Raw genomic sequence first — 17,396 nt, 5'->3', positions numbered from 1 at the left:
TGCTTTTGTACTTTCAATTCATCCCTTGGTGGGTTTTTTTTTTTTTTTTCCCTCTCCCTTGTTTTCACTCCACTTACAAGATTCTTGTAGCTATAGTTCTTCACACTCCTTTCTTCTTTTCATTGCACATCTACTCCCCCCCTGTCTTTCTGCTGCCTTTATATTTTCCTCACACATCCACATGCCCTGATCACTCTTATGTTTCACCTCCCTGACAGTCCAGACTTTAAAATTTAACAAAACTGTTACTTGCCTCATGGACAACTTGCCACACCTGGGTGAAGTGTGTCAGTACCTGCTGCCAACAGGATTTACAGTAGAAATATATATACTCTTGCTTCTTAAAAAGACATATAGTTATATTTAAGAGAAGAGTGTGCAGACTATTATTGATTGAAATCATTGACGCCCCTGTTGTCTGTGTTGCACCTCCGAGGAATGGGATAAATTATGCATCCGTTCTTATTTGTGGTGAGTGCTATGATGTAATTGCCAGCATTTCTCCTCCCACTTTTTTTTAGGTGGGCAGGGCCTCTGAGAATTCAGAATTGTAAAACATTTATCATTGGCAATGGCATGGCAATGTATGCTCCAGAAACGGAAATAATACTAAACAAACAGGTGCAACCACACAACTGCTGCATTTTAATGACAGTAAAGTGTTGCAGTGAGGAAAACTCAAAACAGTGTATGAAATTATTCTTGCACTTACCTGCCTTTCAACCTAGAAAAAAGTATGAAGTAAAGATGGTGTAGTTGTAGGCGTGTACACCATGCTGGGCACCACATTAACCTTTCAACAGATGTCTGATATAAAGTAAAATAATAAGATCCACCTGCTGCCCCAGGAGAGGAGCAGGAGAAAAGTACAGCCTGACCCAATATCTCTTCTGTGTGAAATGACACTGGAGAAATGGCTGTGAAGACACTATGGTAACCATGGTATCCATGTGTGACAGCAGCAGGTTTTATAGGTCTCAATGTCATTCAATTAGGCTATTGATTAACTGATTTGTGCATGAGTGAGTCCAGTCCGCCATTTACAAGACATTAACTGAAATCCTGGACACCAGTAATCTGGCTCTTTGAAACATCACTGACCACTGAACATTTGACAGGTGCTTTGTATGTGTATAGAATGGGTTTAGTAAGAAGTAACACAACAACAAGTATATAAATGAAATGATTAACAATACTTCATTTATGACTTAATTTATGTTTCCACCAACTTGCACAGTGTTTTGTTTTTGTATGTTTTGTTTCGACAGACAGAAAGGTTAACATTAACAACAGAGACATGAAGGCTATGATTAAAGTAGGCAACTGCCGAAATGCTGCGAGAAGAGAAATGCTTGCATAGTTGTTTTACGCAGATAACAGAAAAACAGAAGTGAGCATTAATCAATTGTCAATCATCATTTGGCTGGACGACGAGACGAGGGCGGCACACCACTGTAAATCATACGGAGTGAACTTAATGTTAACTGTGGCTCTGCACTTCAATGGATCCTTAAATAATAGCTTTTCTCAATCATAACACATCACACTAGTTTGCACACTGTTTTTGGTCACCTTTGTTTTTATTATTTCTCCCACTCATTCATGTAACATTACAGTAGCCTCTCCATTCCAGTTGTAATATCAAACATGTTCATATGTCCTTCAACACTAGGCAGTCCTCTATAGCAGCTCTTTATTCAACCTAACCCATTATTTTAGTTTTTCTATTTGTTTTATTTTTTTTTTTAAATTAAGTAATAAAACAGTGTAGCATTAGCACTTGAAAGTGTCCTAATTTTTCACTGTGGTTTGGTTGCAGCTCCCCCATGGCGCTGCACTGGATAGACAGAGTCACAATATCTTACACACAGGGTTGCAGAAAATGTAGTCAAAGACTGCTAGGACATGGTTAACACGGTGCCACAAGTTGTGAAAATATTAAACGTAATGTAGACACCTCCTGCTTATTCAGTTTAAATGTTGATAAATAGCATTTATGAGCTCTGACCAGATTTATTTCTTACTCGCTTTGTCATTAGCTTGTTTTTCTGTTGATTTTGTGAGACAGTGCCACAATGATAAAATAAAGATTTGATGTATCTACCAGCATGGCGCTGCAGCTTGGGGATGACATTTAAAACGCAATTATATTGCTGGGCTATTTCTTCCTTATCCCATTGTCTGACAGTAGAAACAAATATATTGAGATCGACTATATTGTGAACAGAGAGCAGAAGGGGACTTAAAGAAGGTTTAACAGGTTGAGTAACCAGCTGTGTCTATATAGCTGCTCAGACACAGTCGGGGCTGTATAGCAGCAAAGTTATGTAGACAACCGTCTGTCGTCTCTAACTTTCTCTGTGGTCACTCATTTCAAATATTAACATTAAGGTAATAGTAAATAGCAATTTGAATATCACAAAAATGCGCAATTCAATTATGGAAGTATTTTTTGAGTCGTATTTTTCACCTTTCAGATAGATTAAACTGATTATGCTGATGTTATATTGAAATCCACAAAAAAAATGCTTCTTGCATTTCTTACGAACGCTTGGATTTGTTGTCCCTCACATCATTAAAACCTGTACAGAGAGTCACTTGTGGACAATATGATCCTTTGAGAGCAGCTTGCAGGTCGAGTCAGCGATGCTGAAGGCGACTGGCTGGTGAGGCCTGCAGATGATGTGTCATAAATTAGCTGATGAAATTAACATCTGCCTGCAGTGTAATCCACTGAACACAATACAGTTCTTGGTTTACACTTCAATACATCATACACTCCCACAGCTCATTACATCACACTGAAGTGATTGCATGTGCTCTCACACTCGCAAACTCGTGTACTGTATTTGTGTGTTTGGAGTCAGACATGAGGCACCATGGGATATGAGATAAGAGCTGGAAAAGTACAGGTTGTTGCATCATGAACTTCAGTTAGCAATTGCCTGCCTGACTGAGTTTCCTCTAATGTCCTCTGCTACAGTGCAAACATGCTTTTCTGCTTAATAGAGCAGCCTGTTGCGGTGAAAGAATGACTGTGAGAGGAATGAAGTGAGGAGGAGAGAGGAGTGGAAATTAAAAAAAAAAAAAAAAGTGTGAGAGATCAGAAAGTTAAAAAAAAAAATTCTTAATATGCCTACTCGTGTTAATTCTGTAAGTTGATTACCAGTGAATTTGTAGCTGCTGATTAATCCCAGAGAAACAGTAGTGGCATGTGCCTGGTTTTGAATACCCCTGTTTGCCTTTGTGGGCCTGTCACTCAGACAACTTAGAGCTATAAACATATGTTAGTTGCCGGTGCACCTGTGTGCATGTGCTTTTGCGTGTGTGTATGTGTGCGTGCGCTGTAGTGGGAGATGCTTAAAAAACCTGACAACGGCCAATTTTGAACAGCTCTGATGGCGCCATTGGAACTCTTCACTTTGTTTGCTTTGGAAAAGGGCAGCAATAGTCTGGGGATCACGATAGAGATGAGGGCTTCCACAGGCCCTGTCAGTGCATGTCTCTCTTCATTCCTCTCTGTCTGCTCTCATGTTGCCCACTCCTCTCTGTCCTCCTCCTCTGTGGTCCTGAACAATGAGGTACAGCTGTGATTGCCAGCTCTCTCTGCGTCCCACGTCATCCTCTTTGCCTCATTAGCTTTCTTTATGGTGTTCTCTACTACAACGTCATCGTGCCTCTTCCTGGTAAAGACAATGCTCCTTTCTCCTGTTACATTTGTGTTTTGTTTGTGTTCCACTTTCTTAACTCTCCTTCTCGTGTTTCTCCTCTGCCTTCTTCTTGCCTCGCATCTCCTTTATTTCTCCTCCTCCTCTTCTCATCTATGTCTCTATTTCTTTCCCCAGGGATGTCGGTGCATCATACTTATTGATCTTACTGATAGCTTCACTCTTATATCTGTTTTAATTAGTCTCAGCACGGCAGGTGTCCTCGGCATATTGTTCTTTATCTCAGCACTCTTTTGTCGGCTATGTAAAACATTTAACTTGTAAGCTCATGTTTACTCATAACACCCTGTTTACATCCCGCTTTTTCCCTCAATTTCACTGTGTATTCATCTGTTACATCTTAACCTGTTCAATTTACACTACTTCTTCCAACACTCTTAGAGGTGCTCACTCATGCACACGCTTTTTTTTTTTTTTTAATCTCCGAGTTATATAGTTTGTTCCTATGGCATTGTGTAGAAGGTAATTCAGTCCATATGCAATGCACAGTGCCTTTGATTGGATGCACTGTTGCAGATTTTGCAGACTCTACCTACAGACTTCTGTTTGCCTGTAATCCTGTAGAACCAGAATTAACTTCTAATATTCATTGGGATTTATGCAGACGTGTATCCTCTTATGTTTCCACATTAAAGAGAATAATAGTCATTAAAAATGCTTACAAAGGCCTTGATATTTGAGTCAGAGCACACACACACACACTAGAGTTGCTTATGCTATGTAAAGCAATAGAGGCTACAATCTTATACACACACACACATTTACACAGCTCTGGCAGGTTCTTGTGCTGAAGGTAATTATGCAGGTTACATGACAGCTTTTCCATTAAGCCACTCTCCAACAGCCACTCTTCAATAGTTTGATTGCACTGTAATGACAAAGAACTAATTAGCATGACAAGTATTCTTTCCAGTGATTGGCTAGAGACCAAGAGTTGTCATTACAATACTGTGCTTCTCAAAGGACACAAAAAATTTTTATCCTTTCTCCTTTCTCTTCCTTTTTTTTTTGTCTCTGGTGGTTTGTCAGGCTCTTCTGAGGCCTGTGCGAGTAAGTGTGCACAATCTTGCCCAAATGTCAAGTTTTTGTGTGTTACGTGATAATGTGTTTGTGTAGTTGAGTATGCTGAACTGCTTTGAAATGGTTTGGACGAGGAGAGTCAAGTAACATCACATAATAACTATAATTAATCTTTGGGGAAATCAAACAAGGTTCACAAACACACGAACAAATACACACACCTACACAAATCTATTCAGATTCAAATTCATAAAAGAATTTTTACATCATACTATTAAAAACATCATGTAATTATCTTTTTAACACAATAAATTATTTGAAAAAGTTGACCACATTGTACATAGGAGAGTTTTTATCGTGGAATGGTGTTTGCAAAACTTTTATGCCTCTCTAATTGATTTGCAGGCTTTCAAACTTTCCTGTGCTGTTGTGGTTGCCTCTGCTCTTGCTCAACTCCACAGAAAATAAATGACGGTGTGCTTGCTCTGAGAAATGTGTCGGTTCTAGTCAGACATCCAACTTTTCCTTGCTTGTTTACTCTGTTGTCAAGGATTATTTTCCCAGCGTTGCACTTAGTGTAAAATGAATGGCAGCGGCTGTATGTACTGAGTCATTGTCTCCAGCGCAGGTGTTCTGTCAGAGGTATACGTCAAATATGGTAACGTGTCTGAGTTGGTTTTTCCTTCCCTTTTTTGTCAAAAGTGACTCTAAAGCATATCTACTTGTCTACCAAGCCAAATTTCACTCTTCCACCCTCTTACCTCACTGATTCTGTCTGCTGGAAATTGAATCCTGGTTGTCCTCTAACTTTCTCAAACTCAACAGTGATAAAAAACTGAGGTTCTCTTCGTTGGTACTAAAACTACCAATGCCAAACTTGACAGTTTCTCTCTAGTCATTGACAATGTCATAGGTCCTCCTTCACCCCAGGTTAAGAGTTTGGTTGTTATCCTTGATAGCACCTTGCACCTTGAAGCCCATATCAATAACTAACATAACTGGGGCTGAATTTTTCCATATACGCAATATCAATCGTTTTTACGGTCACTTACAACCCATAGCACTTCTGTTCTCCTTCGCTCTTTAGTCACATCACGCATTGATTACTGTAACTCTATCCTCTCTGGTCTTCCTCACAAACTCCTTCACAAACTTCATCTGGTTCAGAATGCAGCAGCCAGAATCATTACCAGAACCCCTTCAATAGAACATATTACTCCTTTCCTCCAGCAACTGCACTGGCTCCCTGTTAAACATCGTATTGATTTCAAGATTCTGCTTCTCACTTTTAAGTCACTTCAGAACCTAGCACCTCTGTATCTCTCTGATCTACTCCATATTTGCACACCTGCCCATACTCTTAGATCTTCCTCTTCTATTAATCTCACTGCACCTCCTGTCCACCTGACTACCGTGGGGTTTAGAGTCTTGAGCCGTATTGTCCCTCGACTAGAATTTACTCCCTCAAGACATCCATAATATTGACTCTCTTCCTATCTTCAAATACCAGCTCAAAACACACCTTTTCAAACTTGCTTATACTGTTTGACTCAAACACTTGCGTTCAATACAACCGTATTTATTCATTTGTGTTGTATTTTATGCCTTGCACTTGCTATTTTATCTTTTAGTGTGTGTGTTGTAAGGGGTCCTTTAGTTTCTTGAAAAGCACCATAAATAAAAACACTATAAATAAAATGTAGTATTATTATTTATCACCTTTAATATTATTATTAAAGCAGTGTGAGGATGTTACTGGTGAATCAGCTACTTTTGCAGGTACATTGCATTGTCACCCTTAGCAGGAATTAACAGTATAATTAGTTATCAAGCAGTCTAATTATATTAATTATATATTATATTAATTATATAATAAAGTATATTTTTTAAAATGAAGGTAACTGGAGGTTACAGCCTTTACCGTTAAAGAAATGTCTTTATTGTTGCTCAGATAGTCAGAGAGTGCCTCTGTATGGACATGGCTTTATCTATTTGTTCCTGTCATATACTTAATGTACAGGGCTTAGGGTTTATCTCGATATTCAGTGTTTTTACTGTGCAATAACAAGAACCCTGCACCATGGGAAAGCAATATGTAGCTTTGCTCCAGATTAAAGGTAGATTTCAAACAATCTATATATATATATATATATATATATATATATATATATCTTAAGGCTTTGCATATTTCTAGACCATGAGGTAAGCAGATACACTACAAAAAGGGCTTCCTTACCATCACAGCAAACCAAAGATGGCAGTTTTGAAGTCAGTTTAGGTCGAGTTACATGTACACCCTCTTCAAAAGAAAGTCATTAATTGAGCATGACATTAGAAAGTAATCCACCCAAAAAACTGGAGTCATGTAAGTATCTGCTCTCCCTCATCTTAGTTGACCTAACATTCTGTGCATTGCATAACTGGGCTGAATGTTTAGAATCACCTAAGGGGATCACTCGTTGAACAAACTCAACTTGACAGGAGGGCAGAGTTTACAGAAAAAAGGTGTGTAAGATTGAGAGCCGTCTCTTCAGTTGTAATGCAAAGTGTTAGATTTGGGAAAGGCTAGGCGTAGTATCCAGACTGTGAAGTAAAGAGAACACATTCAGGCTACTGCAACATACAAAATAAAACCTGGACTATCCACAGAACAATAATGTGAAAGGCCAAACTACACTTGAATCCCTCCATCTTTTCCACTGTGAGTGAGCTTGAGCAGAATGAGAAAGAAGGAAATCCCCAAATCCAGATTTGCTACAACAGCGCAGACATATCCAAGAACAATCAAACTTTTATTTGCTGCTAAAATATTCAGCCACTGTGCATTTACTCAGGGGAGGACACAGAGAAGGAAATGATGCCTGCATGAGATTTGCAGCATTTATTCAAGAAATTCTGTGAAATGTATTTTATTTAGACCGTTGACAAAAAGCCTTGACTTATTTCATTCGGAACTCGGTGTGCGATACCACCAATGACAGGAAATTTCAAGGTGGTTGAATACTGTATAACAGTGTCTAACAGTGCATGAGAAACTATGAGCAGCTCATTTTCTGTCAGTAAATTTAATATCTTTGTAAACCATGTTCTTTTTCTCACAAAGTTGACTTCCTGTATTTCTTTTGTTCCTCTGCAGTTGGCCCTGGAGGACCCGGTGCACAGCGTTTCCCTCCAGCAGTTTGTCTATGAGAAGCTGAAGGCGCAGCAGGCCCTGATGGGAGACCAAGGCTTCGGGGTCCTGATGGAGACTGTGGACACAGAGCTCGTCAGGCAGCTCCAGGAGTTCCTCCAAGGCCTCTGAATCACATCTACAATCCTTCACTACCTTACACAAGCGTCTTTGCCTAATGCTACCCTCTCCCCCCATTTTTTGAAGATGTACTGGAAAGGCTAACAATCTGCCCGACGTGTGGATCAAAACCTTCCCAGCCTCTACCCGTGCTATGCCTTATCTATATTCAGACCTAGCCTTGTCGACTGTCCTCAGCTACCACCCCTTGTCCCTTTCTATAGTACCTGGATTCCTTTACATCCCTTTTTATCAAGATGGGGTTTATGTGAGTGCTTAAAAATGTCAGTGTACTTTCACATTTTTAAAACGCCCACATAAAACATCACCACACTAGAGCTTCCACTCAACTCATTTCTTCTAGTTTCTTCTCTTTCTGTGGTTTTAATGTGGAATGGGTAGAAAATCGGAGGGATAGTATAAAAGTTGGGGGGGTTGAGGAGTATATAGCAAAAATCATCTGCAGGTGCCAGAGCAGGAGCCTCGGACAATTTTCTATGGAAAAACGTACAGATTGTAGCAGACCGCATTTCATTGGCTTTGTACCTGTACTCTGCACAATGACAAAGTTGATTCTAATCTAAACGTGGATAAAACCAACCTGAAGGACCTAAAGCAGTGTTTACACAATCTATTCTTAAAAGGAAAAAAAAAAAAGAGAAATGTAATTTTGTATGTATGTAAAGTATGGATGATATTCTGCATGATGAAATTTTACTTTTTATTTTGTTTTTACGTTGTGTTACTTTTTCTTCCATTTAAAAAAAAAAAAAATACTAAAAAGTTTTGTCATAACCAGAGGTCAAGTTGAAATAACTACTGAGAGAACCCAAGAGTGTTTTTCTTTCTTTTTGAGTTGGGTTAGAGGGAATGTTTCTTGACCATAGAATGGATAATTTTTAAATGGTGATTTGTAAGAGTGCTGAACCACATTTTTATGTATATACATACTGCTGCTAACTGATGGTGTGTCGGAGCACTTTAATAACCAAAAACTGTTTCACATTTTTTCATCTTTTCTTCAATGGTACATCTTCACACATCATCATACTTAAACACAGTCATAGAAGGCCTTGGAGCAGTGCAGCGGGATTGTGCAGTTTAGGCTGTAGTTGCATTAAGACCCTCATCTTGAGTTGTTGCCATTTTTCATGTCTCAGTGCTATCTTACGGAAAAAACTCACTGCAAACATAACATGCTATTAGGTTGTGTCCACACACATTTGATGATTTTTGACTTGTGGCTGTTAAAAAGTCACCTTGTGAGCCACTGTGACTTTCTTCTGAGTCACTCTTAGAGAAAGTTGTGTGTAGCTGTACTGCTGCCCTGCCGTTGTTTCTGATTTGACCAATTTTTGATGACTTTATAGTGGTAGAAATTAAGCTTTGATATTTTTGATTTGACAGAAGAACCAGTTCTCCTCGTAGGTTTCCTCAGAACAATTGATTATTTGGAAGTTTTGCAAACATATTATGCAGAAAGGTAATAAATTACTGCATATTGGCACTTAAGTTCTTTAATAGTTGAAAGAATACCTTTATACAAGCGGCATGTGGATCTTTTTCATGCAGAATCTGAATATGGTCGAAACTAATTGTTTGCTCTAATTTGAAACATGTATAAAGAAAAAATGTGATTTACTTTGCATCTAAAATGATGGTTTGAAGAATAAAAAAAGAGAAGTTAGCATACACCCTGCCTTTATAATCAATTCTTCTGGAATTTATGGATTAACGTGGTTCATTAGGTTGGTCACCTCCCTGGGAAGGAGATAATCCTGACACTAGCTCCTTTGACACTGTGATAGAGTTGAGTAGCAGTCAGAATTACAGCCTTATGCTTTCAGCCTTACCTATCATTGAAACTAAAAAGATCTTTCTTACTATTATGTTAATTTCTTAACTAGTTTAACAGTAGAAGATTTCTGTACTCGTATTCTGTTAATGACAGCAATTATGAAGTTTTGAACTGAACAGGCAGTAGAGGGATATTTTTTGGTTATAAGTTTGGTTCTGTTTTGATGGGAAATAATCCTTGTTGCTTTTTCCAAAGCCTTCAATAAAATGCAGTAATAAGGCAAAATGTTAGTCTGTGTATTTCTGTTACTGATTTGATTTTAAGATGCATGAGACCGAAAACACCGATCCTACTGAGTCCTTCATATTGTTTCTGAAAGTATAGTATTTGCTGCCCAGTTCTTTAGAGTGTGTTTACTTAAAGCAGATCGGACCATCATGGCACTGACACAAACCTCAAGACTTGAAGACAGACTGTTACCCTGGACACTGCATCACTGACAACCTAAATGCTGATAGCAGGAGAAAGGGGGCATGTCAGCAGTAACATGCATGCTCTGTACTTGATCTGCATGCTATGACCGGTTTGGGAGTGACCTCAGAAAAAGAGGAATGATTACGATGATGATTATCTAACAGGAACATAGGATAGGAAAAGTGGTCCGGGAGTAAGGGAGCTAAATGAATTGGGAAACAGTAAGGCTGTACTACAATGGTACTTTTAGCAAAATGGTAACATCAGCATTACTAACACACAGATGTTTAGCAGGTATAGTGTACAGCTGAGTGATTACCTATAGGGGACATTCATTAGATTAATGTGCACTCAATGCCAATAGGACACATTATGTGGGCACCATGACCGGGCAGACCAACCAACACTGCCGTTCTTGAAGCCATGGTACTGGCATGGCTAATGACTGAAGAAACAAAATGCTATGTGTATGTGACAAGTGCTGGCTGAGGGGAGATTCCTGGTTGAATATCATCTATAGTACCATCACATTGTTCTGTCTGTCTTTTAGAAATAATACCACTAAGAGCATCATGCTACTTTCTTGGTAATCTGATAATCGGTGTTCTTTCCAGCAGAGATGGTCAGCATTTATTCAAGATATTTCCTTTACTAATACCATAAGCAGCTCATGAATGTTACATAGCACAAATCAGTGTATTATCCCACAAAAGATGACCATATATTATCTGACGGATAGATAAAAAGCAGTATTACTTTTTTCCATACATTGTTTTGCCTTAGGGAGAATTCTGCAAATGCTGTAGCAGTCAGCAAATGTTGCAGTAATAAACACGTGGGAGAGTTTTCTAATTGTATGTAGCTGTTGAACCAGCAGTGCTGCTCAGTAACTCCAGGCTCCCCAAAGCACATAAATCTAGTACGCTTTTACACAGGCTGACAACTTCTCCCATAAGTTTTCCTAGAAACCTCTTTTTTTTTGCCAAAGGCCAAGAAAAATAAAGGCAGCAGTGGCCACCATCGACCCATTTGTCTGAAGTGCTCGAGTATAAATGTTCTTCTGGCAACTGGTCACTTCAGTGGCTTATAGAGTGCAAAGAGACAATTTAACATTCTACAACCATCTTCACTTCTCGCTCTGCTTTTTCAATTAATCAATGGCACTCTGGCGGCCATTCATCTTTACTCTCCCACTCTACCTGTACTCTACCTGTGTAATCCTTTGGAGAATGGTAAGACTATTGGAGGGGCTTTGTGTTAATTATCCTGTGGAATGGATGACAGAGGAGAGCGGGAGGATTAGTTTTAATCTATAACTTGCGTTCTTCATTGGATTAGTTACCCATTTCAAAGATTGTCATTACAAAGCAGTGTGTCCCTCTCTCTAAAACTTTGGGTAATTGTTTATTTTTCTTTTTAGGTACCTACATTTATGGGGGATATACAGTGTACAGTATGATGCTGACAGTATACTTTTTTGCCCTTATAGTAAATCAATAACCTTACACAATTACAGCTTTACAAGTAGCAAGGATTAAATAATATTTTTTTTCTAAATGTTGGCTGTCCCACAACAACAACAACAATATGTTACAATTCGTGAGGAAAACAAAGCCAACTGTGTTCAAGCAATAAGAGTTCAGTATTTCTTGATTGTTTTCACTCTGTATCTGCTGTATTTGATAATCATCTTCAAATCTGGAACTAATGATTAAGTATTGATTAATCTGAGATTTCCTCTCACCTTTTTGCCTATAAAATGTCTATAAAATATAGTGAAAACATCCTTTGCTTTTGAGCCAATGCAGTTGACTTGTACCCAAATACTGGTGATAACTCTACAGACTGAACTTCAATCCACTGTTTGAGGTTTTCTTTGCTAGTTGTTTGGATCCTGTTTGTCCTTCCATGTTGAACAAGTGTAGATGTGCAGTTCTGCTCACAGATGCCTGCTGTGACATCCACGTCAATGTCTGTCTCCTCATTTCACCCACACATTAATAAAACATCAGACATCTCTCAAAGTCACAGAAATCTTTTCATTGCGTCTTTGAGCCTAAAGCAGGTCATCTGCACGCTTTAGGAATACTTTGAATCTGTCCTTCCTTTCCTCTGCTTTGACAGTTACCTGTCATTCTGATTGTGTGCAGGCTGTTGTGGCAGTAAAATATCAGTGACAGTGTGTGTGTGACTGCCTATTTGTCTCTTTGTATTGACTCTGATTAGAAGTGGCGGTTTTTGTCTGCCTGTGGAAGCCTGTAATTAAAAGCCGAGGCTCCAAGCATGTGTGATCATTATGTGGCCTAACTGCAAACCTTTCAAGTAGGTGTTATGGGTACCATGGGTATTCAAGCTTGAATGTCCCTGTGTGAACCCGAATGTGTGCGTAACATCTTTCTGATGTTCGTCACGAAGGAGTGTTACAGTAATGTGAGAGGTCCACAGATTAAAGTGTCACACTTTAGTCCACTGATTAATGAGCTTCATAGGGTAAATGAGACACTTGTATGGAAGCAACCAACAATGGCTTTTAAACGCCTTTATCCATTCTCTCTCTATTCAGATAACACTGACAGATTACCACATGCTGTGCATAAATAGCACCATGTGGAGTGTGTGTGTTTAACTTTGACTGATGAAATGATATCTTGATTAATAATTAGTCGATGGACAAAATACACACACACATATACAGTATATATATATATATGTATATATGTGTGTGTGTGTGTGTGTGTGTGTATATATATAAGTGGAATGTACATTTTGACATTTTTTTTTTACATTTTAAAAACTAAACATTTCATTGATTGAAAAAATAATCATCAGATGTTTATCTGTATCTGCATTTACGACTGTAAAATTTAAGTCTTTGAGTTCTTTGGAAAGCATTTGATACTCATCAAAATGTCTAACCGAGCCCGTAAGTGCTTTCATAAATCACCATCATTACAAGTGAAAAAATGCTGTCATAGAACTTGCTCTTTTTGCAGCAGAATGTCAGCATAATGAAATAAACAAAATATCTGATGAAAAGTAAAACTAATGCTTGATCAGAGAGTACAACAAAAATAAAATGTCATATTCTGTCGAAGAGCAGAGACAGGAGCAGAGAAAATTGATTTATTGCCTGAATATTCATCTCATCTCAGAGTATTGCAGTATTTATTATGTGCTGCAGACTGTCAGGAGTGCAGCAAATACTAATCAGACAGGTGTTCCTCTGGTAATAATGTAGTCTGGTTCTGTCTCTTGTGTTCCCCCTGCTTATATAGTGCTGACTAATAGTTGCAACTCAATCGGATTATTGCCACACTTTTATCACTACAGTGCCAGATATCTCAGGATATGACGCAACACTTCTTGGGGTGATGCCAAGCTGGATATCAACCCCTTTGAAAATCAACTAAAATATGTCTGTAGCATGAAAAGTATCAAAAACAGGTCAAATATCAAAAGTAACTTGGACATGCTTGGATAGATGTTTTGTGTTATTTTCTTATTCTGTTATCAAATATTTCTTGATCTAAAACAGGAAATGGCTAATTCTAGACTTTTTTTAGGGAAAGATTTTGTGTGGCTGCTTGCAGTGAGATGTTTGGCTAATATTTTTGAATAAACTGGTTTTAAAATGTTGCAGTCCTCTGTCCTACAGTGTCCTAAAGGTATATTTTCTTATTTAATTATGACTGACTTCAAGGCCTTGCAGGTTAAAATATATTTCTGTCAAGAGTTGTGTGTTCTGGGGACATATGTAAAGGTTTCCCTGCCACTAGACATAGGTGATCTATGGAATTGACGAATGTATTGATCATGTGTGAGTACTGAGGGTGCTTGTGACCTATGGGATTTCCTATTTCCATCTGACTGCTGATGCCTTTAAACATTTGTTCTTTTGTTCTGCTGCACAGTATGCCAAGTTTTGTTTTTTTCTCTTTCAAACTAAGTTGCTTGTTCCTGATTGTTTTTGATTTCCTAAGGAGATCTCTGTTTTGAGCACAATGGTCTTCTTTTATCCTAATGTGAAACTGTGATGCTCTGTAATGAGTCCTGTTGCACACATTTCACTGGATTAGATTATATATTGACAAAGTAGTCAGTCTTCATCAGTCCTGGCATGTCTTCATCCTATCAGCTGACTTTAAAAGGTGTTTCACACACTAATAAAGCTGCTGCAATTAATGCTAAAATAGGAAAATGTCAGTAATAAGTCGTCAAGGTGGACGGGTGAATCCGGTAGTGTAGAAACCATCCATCTATTTAATATTTTAATAATTTCTTTGAAATGTGTGTCATCATACATTAGTCAACACCCCAGTAGTAATGACGAACAGTGAAATAATGATCAATTTCCGTGTTGCGCTTCACTTGCTAAGTAGGAAGTAAACATGGCGGCCTAGAGGCCCACCCAATCACACACGATGAATGAATACCGGTCAATAACTATATTTCAATGTTGTTTAGATTATGTGACTGTTGTAATTCAAACATTTAATTGCTTTTGGGTCATGTATCACTTGATGATAATTCTGTTTCTGAATGGCAACGGCAACATTTTGTAAAAGGACCTCAACTCCCCTCCGCCACTCCGCGTGCAGCAGAGCCCGTCAAGCTAGCTGCTTTTAGCTAGCCTCCAGTGTAAATAACGGCCAAACAGACCATCTTCATTAAGTCTGTCACAACAATGCCGTGGGGAAGAGAAAAAGTTCAAAGTCAGCCGTCGCTTTCAAAGCGGCACCGTGACGCGGGCTATCATCAGTGTACGGTTAAGTAACTGATGTGAATGGTAATTCAGCCCCAAATCAACCTGCAGCATACTTTCTCCTGTGGTGGACTTCATAGAGTCTACGGACATAAAGTTAACCCCCAATGACTCATTTCCAAAGATGAATGGTGTCCTTCCCGCAGGTAAGTCATTACATTTATTTGTTGCGTGCTTTAGCTCATATTGTGTATATGGGTGCACATTTTATGGTGTTGTTTCTGCGACTCTGTAGCTGTGTGAATGTGGTTATCTGGCCGCTGTGCCAGGTTTGTTGTACTCTTGTGCCTGCGGTTGCCTGGTTGTTTTTTATTTACTGCATCTGTTTTGTTTAATTCCGATACTGCTGCAGAGTGCCAAGCCTTGTTGCCATGCCCTCCATCATGTGGTGATAGTTGCCTGATTTCGTACCTTAGCTTCTTGGAGCAAGGCCCACCTGATTTTCTATGTGATAACCGCAATATGAGCTGTTGCTATCTGGAGTAAACTGGCCTGGATGTGTATGATTAGTGGAGTGCCCATTTAAAGACACTGCCAGTTGTTGTAGGAGTGAGGATCAAGGATACACTGTCTCAAACAGTGAAGTGTAATATTCAGTTGATGCTAATTTGATTAAAACATTAGTTATGGATGAAGCCTCTGCAACCTTAATTTCCTTATGCAGACTATCCTTTACTGGATGCCTGTCGCCACTATCTTTTATGTATGGCCCTGTGTTAAAAATTTAGGAACTAAAAGTAAAGCGAGGGTTTTATTTGTTGAGTAACTTCATACAAAATACAGCAAACAGGAAAAAACAAACAAACTCAAATCGATATTTGGTGTGTGCACCATTTGCCTTGAAAATGGCATCAGTTCTCCTCTAGGTACACCAGTGTAAAGTTTTTCAAGGTACTTGGTAGGTAGGTTGTTACAAGCATTTTGGAGAACTTGCCACAATTCTGTGGATCTAGGCTGTCTCAGTGTTTTCTATCTCTTCAGACTGACTCTATGCTGTTGAGATCAGGGCTCTGTGGGGACCATACCATCTGTTGCATGACTCCTTGTTATTATTGTTACTGAGGATAGTGTGTTTGGGATTGTTATAATGCTGCAGAATGAAGCTGGGAATGATCAGATGTGTCCCTGATGGTATTGCCTGATGGATAAGAATTTGAACACCTACTCTTCCTCAAACTTTTGCAGAGTACTGTAGATTTATATATAAAAACATTACAGTTCTAAAGCTATCATAAGGAGATTTAGTAAATAGTTTATAGAGCTTGGCTTTTTCATGCATGTGGAGCAAATCAAAGATGGTGTTCATTAAAAGATATTTAGCTGATGCATTCATCTAAAATGACTTAGAAGAAAGAAAAGAAAATACATTCAAATTGAATGTGAGCAAAGGCTAGATATCAAAAACTGGATGTGCATCTTCTTCATACAAACAACTAAAATCATGTTTAGAGTGCAGTTAAAGAGATGACGTTACCACTGGCCCCAAGGCTCATGCTCACTGACGTCAAAGATGGAGAAACTGACCATTATAGTCTCTGCTGTAGGGTTAAATCAGTTGTTCTGTACATGGGAAATTGAATGGACGAGTGCTTCCCTTGAGTAAAATTCATTTAAATTCCTTTTCCCAAAAATAGATGTTTCAGAATGTCAGTGTTATCATATTGTCCCTGACATGATAGTGTAAACGGATGGAATTCCGGAAGAGAAATAATCCTAAAGTCAATCTGGACTAATCCCCTGAAATGTCTGGAAAGGAATCATTGATAAGCGGTAGCCATAAAGGAAAGTAGATAAGGGCCCTGTATCTAAAAAGACTGACACAGCCTCTTATCAGTGGTATTATAAAACTAAAATGTCCTCTTATCAGTTATTCACTGTTTAATGGCACTCAGTGCAGTGCAAGGTGAAAAAAGAGGGAAAATAATGCACAGAGAAGATAGAGCAGCCCTGTTCCTGCATGTGAAGGAAGGACACAGAAAGACTCTGATCAGTCCATTTAGTGGACATGTACGTGTGTGTCGTCCCCCCCATAAACACACACACAGTCCCCGATCCCACTATCCGGTCTGTTCAGCTCTAGCTGTACACAGGTGCAGTCAAGTAGAGTGGCAGACATACTGTACATATATGCTCTGCATGAGTTTATATAACAGCACTTTCAAAATGTGGAAAACATCTCTCTTCATGTTTACGGCATCAGGGAAATTTCCCTCAAGCATTTGGTTGTGGAGCACCTCACACAACAGGATAATATGAAAACTTTGCAATATAACTGTCCCCATAAAGCTGAATCGATACCTCTCTCCCCAAAAATTTAACATTATA

At 38.8% G+C, this 17,396-nt stretch overlaps 1 protein-coding gene across 1 annotated transcript in view; it reads left to right on the top strand.

The window, feature by feature from the left end:
- Positions 1-10,120, top strand: part of ipo11 (importin 11) — a 114,885-nt gene extending 104,765 nt beyond the window's left edge. The window contains exon 30 of the mRNA XM_023393535.2: positions 7,885-10,120. Coding sequence (XP_023249303.1) covers positions 7,885-8,049 — 165 coding nt within the window. The 3' untranslated portion in view covers positions 8,050-10,120. The remainder of the gene's footprint in view (positions 1-7,884) is intronic.
- Positions 10,121-17,396: the final 7,276 nt, after the last annotated feature.

Source organism: Seriola lalandi, unplaced genomic scaffold (assembly GCF_002814215.2).
Source record: "Seriola lalandi dorsalis isolate HSWRI2012SDOR001 ecotype SW California unplaced genomic scaffold, Sedor1 jcf7180002054938, whole genome shotgun sequence".
NCBI classification, from domain to species: Eukaryota; Metazoa; Chordata; class Actinopteri; order Carangiformes; family Carangidae; genus Seriola; species Seriola lalandi.
Note: the sequence above shows the minus strand (reverse complement) of the source record. Positions and strands in the feature narration are given on the sequence as shown.